At 50.1% G+C, this 18,700-nt stretch overlaps 1 protein-coding gene across 1 annotated transcript in view; it reads right to left on the bottom strand.

The window, feature by feature from the left end:
* Nucleotides 1-2,531: 2,531 nt before the first annotated feature.
* The window catches only part of GPR179 (G protein-coupled receptor 179), a 47,997-nt gene continuing 31,828 nt past the window's right edge, over nucleotides 2,532-18,700 (bottom strand). The window contains exons 7-11 of the mRNA XM_081837549.1: nucleotides 16,862-17,100; nucleotides 15,243-15,381; nucleotides 13,550-13,655; nucleotides 11,689-11,835; nucleotides 2,532-10,189 (exon numbers count right to left, since the gene is read on the bottom strand). Of these exons, the coding sequence (XP_081693675.1) occupies nucleotides 4,541-10,189; nucleotides 11,689-11,835; nucleotides 13,550-13,655; nucleotides 15,243-15,381; nucleotides 16,862-17,100 (6,280 nt within the window). The 3' untranslated portion in view covers nucleotides 2,532-4,540. The remainder of the gene's footprint in view (nucleotides 10,190-11,688; nucleotides 11,836-13,549; nucleotides 13,656-15,242; nucleotides 15,382-16,861; nucleotides 17,101-18,700) is intronic.

The following is an 18,700-nucleotide window of genomic DNA, read 5'->3' as shown; positions in this document are numbered from 1 at the left end:
ACTGATCTCTGGGCTTTCTGAATAAGCCTAGAGTTAGCTGGTTTTAAATCGAGGGCCTCTCTATCCATTTACCCAACAGTGCAGTAGCTGCATGGAATCCAGCCTGGTTCCTAACAAAAAAAACCCTGTTGTTTTGGGAACATTGCGTTTTCCAAACACACAGCGCTGCATTCTTATAATGGCTTAAATAGAACTCCCCTGTTCTTGCTATCTCTGAATATTCTACCTACAAGAAACATACAGGGAGTTCCTCCTGATTATTGCTTGGTCAGTTTCATCTGGAATGATCATCAGTCCTTACCAAAGTGGAGGCTAACCCCTGCCCTGACACATACACACAGAGAGTGGGCCCATGGCATCATTCTGGATCCTCTTATATGTGGACTTGATATCAGACTTGTTTTCTTAAATTGGGGTTTATAAGTAAGGCTATACATGTAGTCAGTGCTAAAATAAGTTGTTGTTTTTAAATGTGCCTTAAGAAATACTACAACCACAATTGGCTGGGGTAACGATAAGTACCTGATTCCTTCTGCACAGAGCATTTTGAAACCAAGGTCACTGTTACAAAAAAGAAAAAAGAAGACCCACCCCCGATATAAATCCAAATAATCAGCCACACACATCCTATCAATATAGAGATAAGTCTTTTATTTATGTATTTACATTTATTACAGAATTAGATGACCTCGTTTGATATTCAGTGCTGAGACAGACAGGGGCGACCTCACACACTACATTAGCGGTACTTCCTAAAAGTGCAACGAGACACAGCTCACAGGGGGGAAGTGGGACCCATAAAGTAAATATCGGATCCCTGCTTTATTGTAAAGCAGAAAGTGTGTGTGTGTGTGTGTGTGTGTGTGTGTGTGTGTGTGTGTTGCTTGCAGTTTCTTTGCATGGGGAGGAGAGGGGAATAAAGAGAAGTGATCCTTTCCCCCTGAATTCTTCTCCTGATTCTCAGTAAGTGAAGCCAGGAGTGGAGAACCTTTTTTTCGCTGGAGGGTCACAAACCCTTCATGGGCAGCTGAGGGTGGGGTGGGTGGGGAGGCGGTTGCATGCATGCAAGTGGTGTGAAAGTAGGTGAGGAAGTAGCTGAGGCTGGATGCAAAAGGAGGTAGAGTAAGGGACGTGACTCTTACCATTGTATAGTAGGCTGCATTCCAGCCACACACAAGTCAGGTTTCTGCACACTCATGCACGTCTGTCTATCCTACATCCAAGCAAGCAAGAAGCATGGTCACAATTCAAGGTCACACTGCAGCCAGGCAAAAGCACTTGAGAGGGGCACGGAGCAGCATGGGTTAATGGTGTGGCCTGGGGGCAGCCTGGAGGACATCTGGTCCCTGGGCCTGAGGTTCCCCATTCTTAATTTAAGCGGCGATGGCGAGGAGGAGATCTGAATGGAACGTTCACGTTAAATGGGTTTGTCTTTAGATGTGTGCAGGAATCCATTTCTCAACCCCTTGATCTTCACTAGGTTGCCGATGGGTCAAGCCAGGCCAGTTGAACCTATTCACTTCCTGTACAGTGGTACCTCGGGTTAAGAACTTTGTTCTCGAGTTCCATTCTTAACCTGAAACTGTTCTTAACCTGAGGTACCACTTTAACTAATGGGGCCTCCCACTGCTGCTGCGCCGCTGGTACGTGATTTCTGTTCTCATCCTGAAGCAAAGTTCTTAACCCGAGGTACAACTTTGGGTTAGCGGAGTCTGTAACCTAAAGCGTCTGTAACCCAAGGTACCACTGTACTTTTGTACACTATAAGGGGGTTTTTCTACCAGAAATCCAATCCTGGCGACATGTTTTCTTATGCACAATGGCAGCTAGGATGGAATCTCCTGTAGGCAATGCTTCCTGGGATGCTGAGTTTGAATAGGCTATCCCCATAGGGCTGCCATGTTGTGCTGAGATGCCTCCATGTACTGGGCCAGCAAACCCAGTTGGCTCTGGACCAGAAAGGAGGGACTTAGGCCCAGTGAAGTTTTGTAGAGAGCAGCCTTGCCTTGCAGGGCAAAGGAACTGGGAATAGAGAGGGGCCTCCAAAGAAAATCGCACTGCAAGCTCCCCAGGTTAGCCGTTCCAGAAAGGATGGCCCCAGGGCATGGCAGCAGTGTGCTATGAGAAATAAACAAAAGGCTCCTTTGAGCCCAAGGTGTCCGTCCTCAGAGGAGGCCGCCCGCCCGCTGTGTTTCTGTGATTCACTACTCTGGCCATGCCTCTTCCCCACTTGGTCTCCTTGGTGTAATTCTGCTGCCTCTCGGGTGTGGTTGAGTGATCCCGTCACTCACAGTTGCAGAGACACAGCAGAGTTACCCACATTTGGAGGGACGCTGCATGTTCCATCTCGGTTTTGGTCACTGTTTTGGGTTTGCTTGCCTCTAACTAAGGCAGTCAGACCAGAGACTCATTAAGGAATATGGAGGATATTCTTTGAGGCTGCGCAATTATTATTTTATTCTAAAAGTGTGTCTCCAACAAAACTGGCCAGTGACTGTCTGTGTCTCTCTGTCTTTTGGGCAGGGGTCCAACCTAAAGATACTTTGCCCATAAATTGAGGGCTCAATTGCCGAGCTACAATCACCATATGGAGGTTGCTTTATGCAGCATGTGATGCCACACCAAGATATTTTTTCTCTCCTGCAGTGACTCTTGGATTGGGTCATTTCTGTCCATGCCACCATGCATGCCCCAAAGGACAAGGTGAAAGCCTACTGACTGCCATAGTGCTGATTAGCTCGTCCTAGTATTGAACCTAAAGCTACTTCCTGAGTTTCATTGGGGGGGGGGTAAGCAGGTCAAAGTCTGGCACACAATTTAAGAAGAAAGGGCAAAAGACTACTGTTATTCAAACACTGCAGAGGCAGGAAGGAAGGGTTAGCCCCCTCCCTTCGGTAGCCAAGTAACAATGAACAAACTTTGTAGGAGTTACAGCTTAGCTGCCACTCCTCTGCAATAGGCAGTTGCAGGGAAGTCTTGTGTGTGCTTCACTGTGCACACTCGGTTCATGCTGGCAAACAGAAAGACTTGCCTGGCCCAGAGCAGGAAAAGGCAGCATGTTTCCAGGCTTCCTGTAGATAGGCACCTGGTTGGCCACTGTGAGACTAGGATGCTGAGCTGGTAGATGGGCTTTTTGTCCAATCCAGCAGGGCTGGAAAGTCCCAGGCTTAATCCCTGGGAAAATTCTGAGATTCCCCACTTCAGGCAAACATTAAGGCTTCCTTTGTGTCAGCCAATTATTAAAACTGCTCATGACACGTCCTCCCAAAAGATATGTGAAAACATCTGGGCGTGGGACAAAGGGATGACTTGCGGAGCGACTGGTAACCAAAAGTTAACATTCAGATACCTTTGGAGGCATTAAAAAACAAAACGTTAACCTTATGTGGGTCTGGGAGCAGATCCAACTTGAGAAGCTTTGCTGCCTGAGCTGGAGCAGCAAATGTTGGACCCCACCCCAAATCAAGGTGCATAGTATAGTACCCAATATCAGCCAAGTTATTTTGGCACCTGAGACAGAAAATACCATTGGCGCCTCTTCTCTCTTTGCCGCAAATGCAATAATAGCAAAGAATAAACTTTTTGTTGCGCTTTCACGATGCTCAACGTGAGGCAGCTGCCTTACTTTACCCAATGATAGGGCTGGCCCCAATTCTGATAAATCAGCAGTTGGGAACCAGTGGCCCTCCAGGTGTCACTGGGCTACAACTCCCATCAGCCCCAACCAGCATGGCTAATGATCAAGGATGATGGGAGTTGTAGTTCAACAACAACCTGAAGGGCCAAAGGTTCTCCACTACTGCGATAAATAGAGAAGAGCAGGTATGAGGTTTGGAATAAAATGGGAAGATTATCCTGAGCAGAATTATCCCCTTTCCCTTGCAAAGGGAATACAGAAGGTGCGCTCATTACTTGAAACAATAAGTAACACTTTCGGGATTCATTACCCAGTCGTTCATCAGCCACAATGAACTACATTTGTTCTTGTTCCCAACCCGTTAAGCCACCTAGTTCAGATCAAAGTTGTAAAAGAAAACCCAGGAAAGAAACCTATGTAATTTATGCAAGTCTCTTTGTCGAATAGTTCCCAGTTCCCTTGTGATTTGATGTTCAAGCTTGCTCAAAGCCCCTCTTATTAATTTACTTGTTTAATGTGAGCATGTTATCCAGGTGGTGTTGTTTGCAGACATCAGGAGTGGGTGGTCTGGAAACACCTGGGGGGACGTCAAGGCAAGGCTGGGTTCTACACGCTACACACACAGAACGGAACGTGCAGACTTTAGCAGCTAGCTTGGGTTTTCTGCAAATGAAGGCAGGAAGGTACAACTTTTCTCTAACGAACAGCAGTCCGCCAGCCTGGTAATGCCCAAGCATAGTGCATTTCCCTTATCAAATGTGGTCAGCAGCATCACCAGAGGTGGTAGAAGTCTTTTGTTTTCAAATCTGGGCAGCCAGCTGACTTGAGCTATTTTGCGGCTGCACGGGCAGTCCTTTCTCAAGAAGATTTTTCTCTCTAAGCGAGTCCTCGGCTGCGTTGGGTTCAGTCACAGTCCCAGGGACAGATGTCTGATTTGGCTTTGCTGGGGGGACCCTCCGCCTCGCCCGCCCCAGACTCCTTCCCTTCTTTGCTTTTCATTGAAGTGGCGGTGGCAGCAGCAGGGCTGGGCTCATCCCAGGGACACACCTCAGATAAGCTTTTGCTGATTTCAGCAGTCTCTCCCTCAGTCAATGTAGAGTCCCCCTCTGCTTCCCAAGGGCAGACGTCAGCCGCAGGGCGGTCACCTTGGTGTCTTGCTGGTGTATCCACAAATGGGCTGCTGCCTTTGCTTAGACCTTGGGGCGGAAGACTGCGACACAAAGGCTTGTGTCCGGCCAGGCTAGCCTCTTTGTTCTGGGAGCTCTTCACGCTGGCCGTTGTCTTCTCCGTCCCACCAGTGTGTGTCGGGTGTCTTTCATTCTTAGTAGGCAACAGCGTTCCTGCTTCCCACGGACAAACATCTTCTTTAGCGGATGCTTCCGGCTGATCTGTTTCCCAAGGGCAGACCTCTGTCTTCCTGCTTTCGGTGCTGCCGGGCTTCTTGGAGGCGGCAGTGGCAGGAGCACTTGCAATCGAGACTTCTGCAGCATCCGTGCTCTCCCATGGACAGATGTTTTCTCGAATGCTTGTCCCTTTCTGCAGCGGTTTTGGTGGTTTTTCGGGGCCTTTTGAACCTGCTGTTATACCCTCCTTTGAAACGGCACCCACATCCTTACTATGTGTCCCTTTCTCGAACAGTGCCCCAGCCAGGTCCCATGGGCACACTTCAACCTGGGCAGGAGATCCGAATTCCTGGGTCTCCCATGGGCAAACCTCAGCTTTTAGACTTTCAACACTCTCTGATTTCATGGAGCCAACCTTGGACAGATCTAGGCTTTTACTTCCTTTTACTGAGAATTCGTCGCCAGTTTTCTGGGGGTGAGAAAACCCTTGATGGCTTTGAGTCTTCTCTATCTTCTTAGAGGCAATTTCTCCCCCACCTGTCTTCAAACCTGGAGCGGTCAGCGCTTTGGCCGTTGATGCTCCCTTTGCATCTTGCATTGATGCCCCTCTGGCGACTGGCGCTGGCGGCGTTTTCATGGGGAACATTTCAGTCTTGCCACTAGACTCCTCGTCCTCAACTTCCCAAGGACACACCTCTGCCCTCAAGCTTTCGGCGCTGCTTGATTTCTTTGAGCTAGCTCGGGACAGGTCTGGACTTCTGCTGCTGGACAGTTCCATGCTCTCCCAAGGGCAGATGGATTCTTGAGGGCTGGTTACGTCTGTCCTGACCTGTAACAGATCTAGACTTCGGGTGCTTTTGGCAGGTGGTTTCTCAAAGTCCATACTCTCCCGGGTGCCACCATACTCCTGGTGGCTTTTTGACTTCTCTATCTTCTTAAATGTTTCTCCTCCAGCTTTCTTTGAGTCTGGACTTCTTTGTGCCTTGCCTTTCTTCCCCTGGAAAGTCTCAAGTGGCCTCCCCATTCCCTTCCCTTTTTCAAATGGGGCTGTGGCTACAGACCATGGGCAGATGTCCATTGTGCTGCTTGCTTCCTCTTCCTCCATCTCCCATGGACAAACCTCTGCCCGTAGACTTTCAGCACTGTCTGATTTCTTTGATCCAGCTTTGGATAGGGCTGGGCTTTGGCCTCCGGACCTTCCTGAAGGTTCATCAAGCTCCATGCTCTCCCATGGACAGATGTCCTCTCGCGAGCTACTTAGCTCCTCCATTGGCTTCCATAAAACCCGTGGGGAGGGGCTCCTGCTGCCGTCTTTCCCTTTGGCGACCCCACCCTCCTCCTCCTTCCCCACCGCACTTCCTTCAGCTACTTCCCAAGGACAGACCTCTGCCTTTAAGCTCTCAACACTGTCTGATTTCTTGGTAGGGATTTTGGACCCTTCAGGTTGAGCAGAGAGTTCACCGGGTTCTTCTGCGCTGTCCCAGGGGCAGGCAGACTCTCGAGCACTTCTCACCTTCTCTGTTGTTTTAGAAGCACCTACTTGGTTCAGTGGAGCAGCCCTCTGGCTCTCACGAGCCCCAGCACCCTCTGGCGATGGCCTCTTGCCTACCGGACTTGAAGGCATCTCCCATGGGCACACATCTGCCTTAGGGCTGGGTTCTGCTTCCTGACTTTCCCAGGGACACACCTCCACCTTAAGGCTTTCAACGCTAATGGATTTTTTAGAGCCGGCTTTAGATGGGCCCGGACTCTTAGCACTGGGCCTGGTTGACGGGTCATCGGTGTGCACGGTCTCCCAAGGACAGATAGATTCTCGTGGACTGCTTGCCTTCTCCAGAGGTTTAGACGTGGTGTCTCCAACCACCTTTGCTGCCCCATTGGCATCTTGCTTTGAGGACCTTCTTTCTGACTGAGCTGGAGGCACTTCCCAGGGGCAGATTTCTGCTTTAGCACCAACGTCGGCGCTTGCAGTTTCCCACGGACAAATTTCTGCCTTTTGGCTTTCCACACGGTCCAATTTCAAGCTGCCTTTGGACAGATCCGGACTCTTGAGCTTAGGTTGGATAAGTGAATCTTCCCTACCTGTGCTCTCCCATGGGCAGACTGGCTCTCTAGTCCCGCTGCTTCCCTTCTCTGGTGCTGTATCCCTAGGTCCTGTTTTCTCCTCTTTGGAGACTGTGCTTGCTGTTCTAATACCTGCTTCTGCCTCTTGTGCTTCCCAGGGAGCAACCTCTGCCTTTTTGCTCTGGAAGCTGTCAGGCTTCTTTGAGCTGACGTTACTTGGGTCTAAAGCTTTTGCACAGGGCTTTAGCAAAGTACCCTCCAATTCCATGTCCTCCCAGGGACAGACAGAGCCGCGCTGTATGTTGTCCTCTGGTGTTTTAAGGGGATGTGGTGCTTGCAATATAATGCCCTTGGAAGGTTCTCTTTCAGGCCAGTTCGGTCCTTTTTCTAATGAAGGTGCATCTGCTTCCCAGGGACACACTGTGGCGGCCTCAGTTTCCCAAGGGCAGACCTCCAGTTTTTTGCCTTCCCCACTGCTTGATGCCTTCAAAGCTGCTTTGAGCGGTTCTTGTGTTTGGGTGGCAGGTTTTGTAGAAGAGCCTTCAGCACCTGCATCCTCCCAAGGGCAAACAGTGCCTTGATAGTTGCTGTCTCTCTCCAGTTTCCTGCTTTTGGACAACGGACTTTTGATCTTTTTGCCTTCAGTCCCTTTGGAGCCTTCCCCTGAAACTCCACACACTTTCTCCGATGCTGCATCGCTCATCTCCCAAGGGCATATTGCGGCTTTGACATCTGCTCCGCTGTCAGATTTCCATAGAGTTGCTCCATGTTGAGCATCTTTCCCCCCTGGCAATTCCATGGACTCCCAGGGGCAAACAGAGTCTTCTTGGCGGCTGGCTTCTTTCCCTCCTGATGGTCTTAGCAGGGTGGTGCTCTTTGTCTCTTTGGAGGATCCTTCGTTCTCCTCCCGAGATGTCTTTATCTTTGATGGAAGTTCTTCCATTTCCCAAGGGCAGATCTGTGTTTTAACACTGATCTCGACCTCTTCAGATTCCCAAGGACTAACCTGTGCCCTCCTGCTCTCAACGCTCCCAGGTTTCTTTCGGTCTCCCTTGGACAGGTCCGGGCTCTTCTCAATCTCTGTTCCCAGAGAGGGCTCCTTGATATCTCTGGAATCAGCCTTCTCTTGGGATTCACTTGGAAGAGCCTCTCTCAAAGATGTTCCTTTCTTGGGCCCATCAGAAGGCTTCCCTCTGCCCTCTGTTACTGCCTTGTCCTCTGTCAAGGCACTGCTGGTTCCCCAGGACGGTTGGTCAGTTTTTGTGCTGGCTGGGATCTCAGCCACTTCCCAAGGACACGCCTCTACCTTTTTGCTGTCTGCCTTGGAAACCACTAGAGAGGGAGTGGTAGCAGTTTTGCCCTCTTGCTTTTGATCCTCCTCCACACTCTCCCAGGGGCACACAGGTTCCCGTTGGCTCTTGCTTCTTTCCAGCCTGCTAGGGTGCAGCTCTCCAGCACCTTGGGAACCTATTGCTTCTGTGCTGACCTCCCAAGGACAGACCTCCAGCGCTTTGCTTGGACTATTCTTAGTGCTCGGAAGGGCCTCTTCCTCCTCCTCTTTCTCATCCCAAGGACAAATGGTTGCTTGCTTGCTGACTACCTTTGCCCTGGTCTCTGCAATCACCTGTTTCCTTGGTGACCCTCCTCCGGCAGACACTGAGGCTGTCGCTGCCAACTTGGGCTTCTCACTCTTTCCGTTGGCATCCTTCTCATTTTTCTTCTGGCTTTCTTCGGCATCCTTCCTTGCCCTTATGCTTGTCTTTATCCTCGAACGGTTGAACGCTTTGATGGCCATGCCTAAGCCTTTCATGGAGCTTTTGGAAATGGATGCTTGGGGCTGTTTCTCAGGAGAACTCTTCTGGCTGTCTGACTCGCTTGTCTCAGAATCCTTTTTGCTCGGGACAGGCACTTCCATGACTTCCCAAGGGCAGACTTCTGCAGCCATGGAGGCCAGCCTGTTTAGCGCCACCGGGGAAGAAAGTGGCACGGCTCCTTCGGCCTGCCTAGTCCTTTCTGTCTCAGCCTTTGCCAGAGGCTCCTCCGTTTCCCATGGACATATGTTTGCCAGCATGGGTCCATCTTTGAGATCACCTGGGCAGGGCTCAGAAGAAGGTTGCATTTGGTCCAGGCCATCCTGAGGAGCAGAGTCTTTCCTTTTGAGGCTGTGAGCCAAACTTTGCTGCCTGACAGGTGGTTCGGGGGGTATCTTCTTGCTGATCGGGTGCCTCTTCCCAAGCAAATCGGAGGTGTTGACGCTGATGCTCCTGATGGACGCGTATGTGACATGCTTCTGGGATCTGCTTTCTGAGGGCGTCGAGGGGGCCGTCGCAGCTTCTCTGCTGGAGCTGCCGTCTTCCAGGAGGGAGCTCACGGTTCCCTCTGAGGTATCGTCCCTCTGGAGCTGTTTTGCTGCCACCTCCGAGGGCACGTCAGTAACCTCTGTGTGCCCGGAGACATCACTTTCCATTGCAGAGTCACTTTCCACAGCTGCTCTGCTCCCTTTGTCTTGGGCCAGCTTACTGCTGTCTTCCAAGTAGGCCCTGCTGGTGAGGAGCAAGGCTTTCTCTTTGGCGCTGGTGACGACGCTGAGGGATTTCTGCAGAGGGGAAGGCCTGGGATGCAGAGGCTTCTTATCCGCCGTCAGGTTGTGAGCGCTGGCCGACTTGTAGACCAGAGGGGCCGAGTCGTCGAGAGAGTCGCTGTTGGACCTCTCCGAGGCTTTCTTGGCTAGCTTTTTCCTCATCAGCGAGTCTAGCAAAGGAGCTTCTTTGCAGCTGTCGTGCCTGGCTGGTAAGCTGTTCTCCTTGGCATCCCTCACGTGCTCGTAAGTGCTGTGGGACTTCTTCAGCGAGGAGGCTGCCTTGTGTCTGGAAGAGGAGTCCTCTTTCAGTTTCATGCTCGAGCTGCCGGAATCCAAGGGCCTGCGCTTGTAGGACCCGGAGCGGCTCCCTCCCCCCACAGACCCGTCTTTCTCCTCTTTGCTGTGCTGCCGGGACATCGACTCGGGGATCTCGGTGATGCGCTTCATGAGGGAACGGCCCAGGCCCCGCTTGGAACTTCTCTTCTTCTGAAGATGAGGGTTGTTGGCCGTCATCTTCTTGGTCTTGTGAACCTCAAGTTGCGTGTAAAGCTTTTTCAGTTCATCCTACATGTTATGTGTAGCGGGGAGGGGGGTGGCGGTTGCGGTGAAGCGGGGGGACACAGACACAAAAGGGGGGGGAAGAGGGAAGACAAAAAGAAAACCCTTATTCAGTCAGAAGCCTAATGGCAACACTTGTGTCATCGTAGGGGCTCAACGACAACACTGTGGGGTTTTATAAATGCAAGGCTTTCTGTTCCTTGAGCAGAACCTGCGAGCCCTCCGAGTTTTGCTGGATTACAACTCCCATCATCCCTGGCTGTGGCTGATGGGCATTGGGAGTCCAATGACATCTGGAGGGTCCTGGGCCCCCTATCCTTAGGATCACCAGAAGCAGTGCCTTTTTTCTAGAAAAATAGGTGCTGGGACTCACCATGAAGTCACTACAGTAAGTGCCACACTTTTTGACAACAAAAAAAGAGGTCCCGGTACTGTGTACTCTTGAGTACCCCCTTGAAACCAAAAGCACTGACCGGAAGTAGCTAGTATTAAGGGTCATGGGTCCCCCCATTCCATGCTGGCGTTTCTGGGGGCCAGTTGTGGCATGGGAAAGGAGGCAAGGAAGGACTGTTGGCAGAAGCCTTTAGCTGGGTGGGGCAGACCACAGTGAGGTTTTCAGTTCTCCCATGTGGCTTTGACACGTACGGTTGACCCATAGCAAGAAATGGAAGGTAAGCATCTCAGGTTTGCCTGCCCCATTTCCAACCACTGAATGTTTGTATGAATGCACATCCATTCATATGTGAACATGAATGGAGTGGTAAGGGATGGATGGCACAGATGGGATGTTATTGGTGTGCAAATTATTATTTATTTATTTATACCCCTACCCCTCCCATCTGGCTGGGTTTCCCCAGCCACTCTGGGCGGCTTCCAACAAAATATTAAAAATACATTAGGACATCAGTCATTAAAAACTTCCCTAAACAGGGCTGCCTTCAGATTTCTTCTGAAAGAGAGTTTATTATTTCCTTGACATCTGATGGGAGGGCGTTCCACAGGGCGGGCGCCACTACCAAGAAGGCCCTCTGCCTGGTTCCCTGTAACTTCACTTCTTGCAGAGAGGGAACCGCCAAAAGGCCCTTGGAGCCGGACCTCAATGTCCATGTCTGTGCTGAACGATGGGGGTGGAGACGCTCCTTCAGGTATACTGGGCCGAGGCCATTTAGGGCTTTAAAGGTCAGCACCAACACTTGGAATTGTACTCGGAAAAGTACACATGCACAAAAAAAAGGTCTGTCTGCTGTACACATGCACCGAGTCAGTGCTTTATCACCACCCCCACCGCTCCCAATTTGTTCCCCACAACCAAAGCCCTAGGTTGAGAAGAAAGGCAGCTAGATCGCCTGGAAATATTGACCTCCACCCCAGCTTTCCTGGACTTTCGGGTTGTGTGGTGTATGGATTTGGTTTGCTTCAGGAGAAAGACTGCAAAAGGCAACTCTTACTCTGCACAGTTTCTGGCATAGCTAGCGTCAAAAGAAGGTCCTGAGTGTTCCACCCACCCGGATGTCATCGGGGTCGAGGCTGTGCTCGCTCCAGGCTGACGTGATGCTGCTGTTCAGGTAGGAGCCCGATCGCCTCAGGTCCAGCTCGTCCTCGTACACCTCGGCAGCAATTTCCTCCCGCAAGGGTGACCCTGCATGCAGGAACTGTGGGGAGAAAGACATGGGTTGCTGAATCTCCTTCAGCAGTACACTGCCAATCTTCCCATTTAAAGCTTGCGGCTTCTTAAAATGCTCAGAGACTTATTACAGAAAAAAATGCCTCTCTTTCTAGACTTAGGGCCATCTGCATCTTAAGGCTGCATTTGCACTATGCTCCCCCCCCCAAGCTCATTTACTAACCACCATATTTTTTGCTCTATAAGACGCACCAGACCACAAGACGCACCTAGTTTTTGGAGGAGGAAAACAAGAAAAAAAATATTCTGAATCTCAGAAGCCAGAACAGCAAGAGGGATCGCTGCACAGTGAAAGCAGAAATCCTTCTTGCTGTTCTGGCTTCTGTGATAGCTGCGCAGCCTGCATTCGCTCCATAAGATGCACACACATTTCCCCTTACTTTTTAGAAGGGAAAAAGTGAGTCTTATAGAGCAAAAAATACGGTATGTTTACAGAGCTGCATCATAACAGGCGTTCTCTGGGTGCCCTGCAAAACAAGTCAAAATAGCATGGTATGCTTGGATAGCTCAGTTGTCTTAAGAGTGTGGTGTCAATAATAATAAAAAATTAGTTTATTTATACCCTGCCAAAGCCAGGCTCAGGGTGGCTAACACCAGTAAAATTACAATGGAAACATAATAGGGGGGGGGACAAAAAAAGCCCAATTTAAAATACAGGTTAAAATGCAATTTAAACCTCATTTTAAAAGTAGCCCATAAATCAAAACCGTGAGGGAAGACATAAGGGTCAGACTGAGTCCAAACCAAAGGCAAGGCGGAACAGCTCTGTCTTGCAGGCCCTGCGGAAAGATGTCAGTCCCGCAGGGCCCTAGTCTCTTGTGACAGAGCGTTCCACCAAGTTGGGGCCAGTACCGAAAAGACCCTGGCCCTAGTTGAGACCAATCTAACCACCTTGTGCCTTGGGACCTCCAAGGTGTTGTCATTTGTGGACCTTAAGGTCCTCCACGGGGCATGCCAAGGTTGCAGGTTCGGTCCCTGTTTGGGACAACTGCATATTCCTGCATTTGGGCTAGATCAGGCATAGGCAAACTCGGCCCTCCAAATGTTTTGGACTACAATTCCCATCATCCCTGACCATTGGTCCTGTTAGCTAGGGATGATGGGAATTGTAGTCCCAAAAACATCTGGAGGGCTGAGTTTGCCTATGCCTAGGCTAGATGATCCTAAGGGTCCCTTCCGACGCTACAATTCTATGGTTCTGTGAAACAGTAAAAAGGGCAACAAATTTATTTTCTAAAAACCTTGGAACGAAACGAAAGCACACTTTGAAACTTAAAGCTGAGAGACCCAGGTAGTGGGAACACAAGTCCCTACCCCCAAAAGGCCTGGGTGAGTAGAAAGGTCCCTCTGCCTAGGACCATAGAGATTACCAGTTCAGAGTTTTATTTTGTAAAGCCAAGTGAAGGGTATGTTTTCAGTACAATAAACTTTTATCGTGCCCCTTCTAATGTAATGTTCTGTTTCCTTAATCAGCCAGCTGCATAGGTTCACATGCGGGGCAGGAAGTTCATGGCTGTTTGGTGGCCATTGTGAGAAGCGGGTGCTGGACTTAGATGGAGCATGGGCCTGATCCTGCAGGGCTCTTCTTATGTTCTTACTCATCATTTTCTGTCCCCAACAGCTAGTATTCAGAGGTATCTTGCCTCTGCACAGTTTTGTAACAAATTCTGGAGTTTTCATACCTTTGGGATGAAAAGAAGTGCAAGCGTCATGGTGGTGGTGACATGCGTATGAATAAAAAACAGCAGAAGTGTCCAGTCAGGGTGCAAGGAAGGAACCATGAAAAACCTGAAGCCAGAAGTAAATGGGGTGGCAGTGCATTAGAGGAAAAGGGTGGATAGGAAAATTAAACTGTGATACATTCTTTGTTAGAATGATGGCAGGCTCATTTATAACACACACACACACACACACACACACACACACACACACACACAGCAGTGTTCAGTTGAATTTTGGAATCCTCTCCTGCCGAAATTAGTGGCAGCCTTGACAATCATTTAGCGCTTTCTACTTTCGCTCAGAACTTTGCATGTATGGCAGTTGTACCTTAAATCCCAAACGCCTTGCAAGTCGAACGTTTTGGCTCCTGAATGCTGCAAACACGGAAGTTAATTGTTCCAGTTTGTGAACGTTCTTTGGAACCCGAGTGTCCAATGTGACTTCCGTGGCTTCTGATTGGCTGCAGGAGTTTCCTGCAGCCAATTGGAAGCCGTGCTTTGGTTTCCGAACGTTTTGGAAGTTGAACGGACTTCCGGAACAGATTCCGTTTGACTTCCAAGGTACGACTGTATCTTCCGTAGTACTTACCACAATCCTGAAAGGTAGGCTGTCGTTGTTAAGCTGCTTTCATCACAAAAGTGACTCAAGCACAATATAGACAGCCGGTTACAACAAACACAACCAAAAGAAACCGTTTTTAAACACACACACACACCTGCAAATCAGGCAGATCTTCTACATCCTGCCCCACTAAAAGAGGCCATGAGTACAGTACTCGAAACCTTTCAAATTAAGGGCCAAAAGCCCAGATAAAAGGGAAAGTTTTTGCTTGGCACCAAAAGAAAGAAAGATGGTGCTATAGGAAGTGCCCTAGGAGAAAGCATTCCACGAATGGGAGCCACCAGGAAAAAGGCCCTGTTCCTGTGTTGCCACCCTCCTCCAGCACTGCCACAGAGGCTCTGGGTTGGTTCACATGGGGAGAGGCCATCCTAGAGGCATTGGGGTTACTATCAATCTAATTGCAGGTGTCATGTGCTGGAGCTAAGAGGAGATTGCCTTGCCCATTGGCCACCTTCCGATCTCCTGGCAGAGGCAAGCTTTGAACCAGGGACTTCCCGGCTCTCAGCTCATGCTCAAAGCACCTACACTATGCCAAGCCCAAAGCAGAACTCCTCTGGGTCCCACTACTACGGCAATCTGTACAACCAGTGAGGGCAGATACTGCAGGGAAGCAGATTTGGGGGAAACTTGAGAAAGTTCCTAACAGTTTGACTGTAGAAATCGGGTGCTTCAGGAACTGGTAGGGTCTCTGTCACTGGAGGTGCTGCAGTAGGACCTAAACAGCCCACTTTATCTGGGTTGCTGCATTTGCACCCTGCATTGCAGATCCGGCCTGTGCAAGGCAGTGGGGGTTGCAGTGGACGATTTTCTACACCATGCATTTAAAGCGTGTTCAGTGCCCATTCAAAGTACAGGCAAACCCTCCGCTGCAAAGAATCCTGGGAACTCTAGTTTGCTAAGGGAATTGTAGCTCTCGGGGGGGGGGGGAGAGAACTACAGTTCCCACAATTATTTGGAGGGCAAGTCCATGTGCTTTAAATTTATGATGTGGATCTGCTCAGCATCCCTTCCAGTTCTGTGATTTGTTCTCACCTGACGACGTGAAAGGCAGCAGAAGTTATCAGTTCGTTGTGGAGGGCGATGCCCATGTAGCGAGGCTCGTGGAAAGCAGAAGGGACCGTCCGAGTGGCATAGCAGAGAAAACTTCCCCAGAACAGGAACAGCATCTCGGCTGCACAGCAAGAGATAGGGAAGAGGAGGCAAAATGAACCATTCTCTATGCGGTAAGGTTTTTGCCACTTGCCTCTTCTGTCCCTCTCGCCCTGTCCCGCCCTGTGGTTATTTCCCCCCTCTGCAGACAGCGGTGACTCATTGTTCTGCAGTGAGCACTTTGTGCATGCCCAGAGGTACCTGACTCCCAAGGTGCACCATGTGGCGTATAAGCGATTCAGGCGCCAGAGCCTTTCAGCTGCCTCTTAAAATGCAGCCTGAGCAAGCCCCACTCAAATTAAGGATAGGATAATTTAAGGGGCTGATGGGAGTTGTAGTACGACTGTAGTTGTAGTACGACTGTATCTGGAGCGCATTGCATTCCCTAGCCCTGCTGCACATCCACTCAGCTGGACAACCAAAAGTGAAATTGATTCCATCTATTGTGCATGTGTGATTTATTGGGAGGTTGTGGGGGTGACAGTTTTTTGGGGGGAAGCTGATGGTTTGGGGCTGGTAGTGAGAACTGGAGGGGGCAGGGACTGGGTTAGAATGAGACGGAAATGGGATCTGGGGCAGGGAAAGAGTGGGGTGAGGATCACGGAGAGGAGAAACTAAATATGGGGCAATAGAGACAGCATTGAGGGTGGGGCGAGGAAGAGAGATCTTTTTAAAGTGATGTCAGCTGATATAAATGCCCTGTCTTTCACAATTGATCCACAAAGACACGTCACATACATGCGCAATTGATCACTGATGTTAAAATCCATTGAGGGATGGATGCCAACCTAGCTAGAGAGACAGCAAAAAAAATATAAAGGCAAAGGACCCCTGGACGGTTAAGTCCAGTCAAAGGTGACTATGGGTTGCAGCTCTCATCTTGCTTTCAGGCTGAGGGAGCCGGCGTTTGTCCACAGACAGCTATCTGGGTGATTTGGCCAGCATGACTAAACCGCTTATGGCGCAACGGAATACCATGACAGAAACCAGAGCGCACGGAAACGCTGTTTACATTCCCGCCACAGTAGTACCTATTTATCTACTTGCACTGGTGTGCTTTCAAACGGCTAGGTTGGCAGGAGCTGGGACAGAGCAACAGGAGCTCACCCCGTCATGGGGATTCAAACCGCCCAACGGCTCGGTGGTTTAGACCACAGCGCCACCCACGTCCCATTAGAGAGAGCATGCCTTAACTGGGTGAAGAAAAGAGTCTCCTAGGATAAAACCACCCCTACCCCCATAATGGCTGGAACGCTGCTCAGTCTACAGGTTATGTATGATTCCAGGCTGTTGATGCTGAAGGGGACTTGGCAGAAGCAAGCCAAACATTCATGATCACGGCAGCTTGCTTCCTGGTTTTGGTCTACTGTCACAGGAGGAAGTGAACCCTAGCAGACCTTATGGGACTCCCCAAAGAGAGCGGGACTGGACCAAGAGGAGCCTGCAAGTAGCAGAGAAGCCAAAGGCTGATTAATTCAGGCCATCGGATTAGGGGTCCTCACCCACAACCATCATGTAGTCCCAGCGGTCGTGGTCACAGATGTAAAACTGGAGGCCCCTGGTGGTCTGGGAGCGGACCACCAGCGGGATGTTCTTTTCTATGTTCTCCAGCATCCCGACAGTCCAGGCTGCTAAGAACCAAAGCACCAAGAGCAGAATCAAGGCCAGCATCTTCAGCACCCGGCCGCTGGACATGTAAGGAACTCGCTGGGCCGTACGGGAGAGAAAGACCTTCAAGACCCTGTTGGGGAGAAAGGGAGAGGTGGTCTGAGGAAGAGGAAGGTGACGATGAGATATATATACAGAAAGGGTTTGCTCAAGGGAGAAGTGGTTGTCGCCGACCAATGTTGGAACCAAACCACCTTCGACATTGATCACTGGGTGCTTCCAGGCAAACCTGCTTATTGAGTGAATCATCCTGATTTACAGGGAAATCAGACAACATTGGTTATTTGATGGGCATTTGTTCCGGTTTGTTTGCAGGGAGGTTAGACACTGCTGCATCAAAGCAGATGTCATCCCACACTTTCCAGGGCATTTCCTCCCCATCTAATGCTTTCAATGGATCTACTCTGAGTATGGTTGCCACTGCACACAACCCATAGATTGCATCCAGACGTACATACTTTTTAACGGTGAGTTTGCTTTGGAAGCACACTTGCTGGCTTTTGGTCAGACAATCTTCTTCTGGGTTGAGCTTACCCTTCCTGTTTGTTGCAAAAGCTAGTTAAAAACAGCACTGATAGGCTGGGGATTGATTGGTTTCCTCTCTCCTTCCTGAGGCTGCTTTTTAAAAAGTTTCCTTTAAAAAAAGAAAAGAAAAACCCACTTTTTTTTATAAGGAGCAGGTGGAGATGAGTACCTGTTTAACTGAGTAAATGTACATTTTGGGCATAAAAATAAAGATGGGTAACCCATATGAGGAGAGAGGGCAAAGTAGACCACTTGTGATGGCCTGGGAATCGGATTCAGAGGCTGAACCAGAGGAATCCCAGCCTGCACAGGAGTCCTCACCTCCAGGGCCGGCTGAGCCAGGGCAGGGGCTTGAACCTGAAGGGCCCTCACCTGTGCCGGATCCTCAGGAGCAGACACCAGCTGAATCCACTCCGGAGGTGATCAAGGACCCATTGCATGCAGGTGCTCCTCTCTCAGCCCTGTCAGGGGAAGGTGGGGTTGCCTCTGGGTCCAATAACCCTCCAGCCTCTCCTGAGCTGCAGAGGCTCAGGGCAGAGAGGCGGAGGGAACTAAGTTCTTGCAGGAGGCGTGCTCACCTCCAGGCCAGGAGAGGCGAGTCACCTGTGGACCAGGACCACCCTATGCCTCAGAGGAGATAAAGGCCAGCCCGCCCAGTCCCAGGTTGCGGGAGCAACATCGTTGGTTACCTGTTCCTGCCGGCACCCTGTCCTGCTCTCTGCCAGAGTTCCTGACCATGCCCGACTCCCTGTCTTGGACCCCGCTTCAGCCTCGGACCGGACACGGACCACGCCGCACGGTAACCCCCCCCCCCCGGGACCAGCACACCACCAAATCCACAATCAATTTGTTGGCCCATATATAATATCCATCAAATGGGTTGCAAAGGCAGGAGAAAGTCAGCTCAAGCCACAAGGAACAGAAAATGCAATTTGCCCTGATTCACTTTTATACCTATACACACTCTTACCCTAGTTTAATAGTAATTCCCAGGGAACTTTGGAAATTGCTGTTCTATGTGAAGGCCAGGGCCATATCAGAATTTGCAGCACTCTTGCCAAATCACAATTCCCAGAATTCTTTTGGGGGAAGTCGAGGTGGTATAAAGGCCAAGAAAGACACACTGTGTAGCTATGTGAATTACTCAG

Source organism: Podarcis erhardii (genome assembly GCF_964252035.2).
Source record: "Podarcis erhardii genome assembly, chromosome: 13".
In the NCBI taxonomy this organism is placed as follows: domain Eukaryota; kingdom Metazoa; phylum Chordata; class Lepidosauria; order Squamata; family Lacertidae; genus Podarcis; species Podarcis erhardii.
Note: the sequence above shows the minus strand (reverse complement) of the source record. Positions and strands in the feature narration are given on the sequence as shown.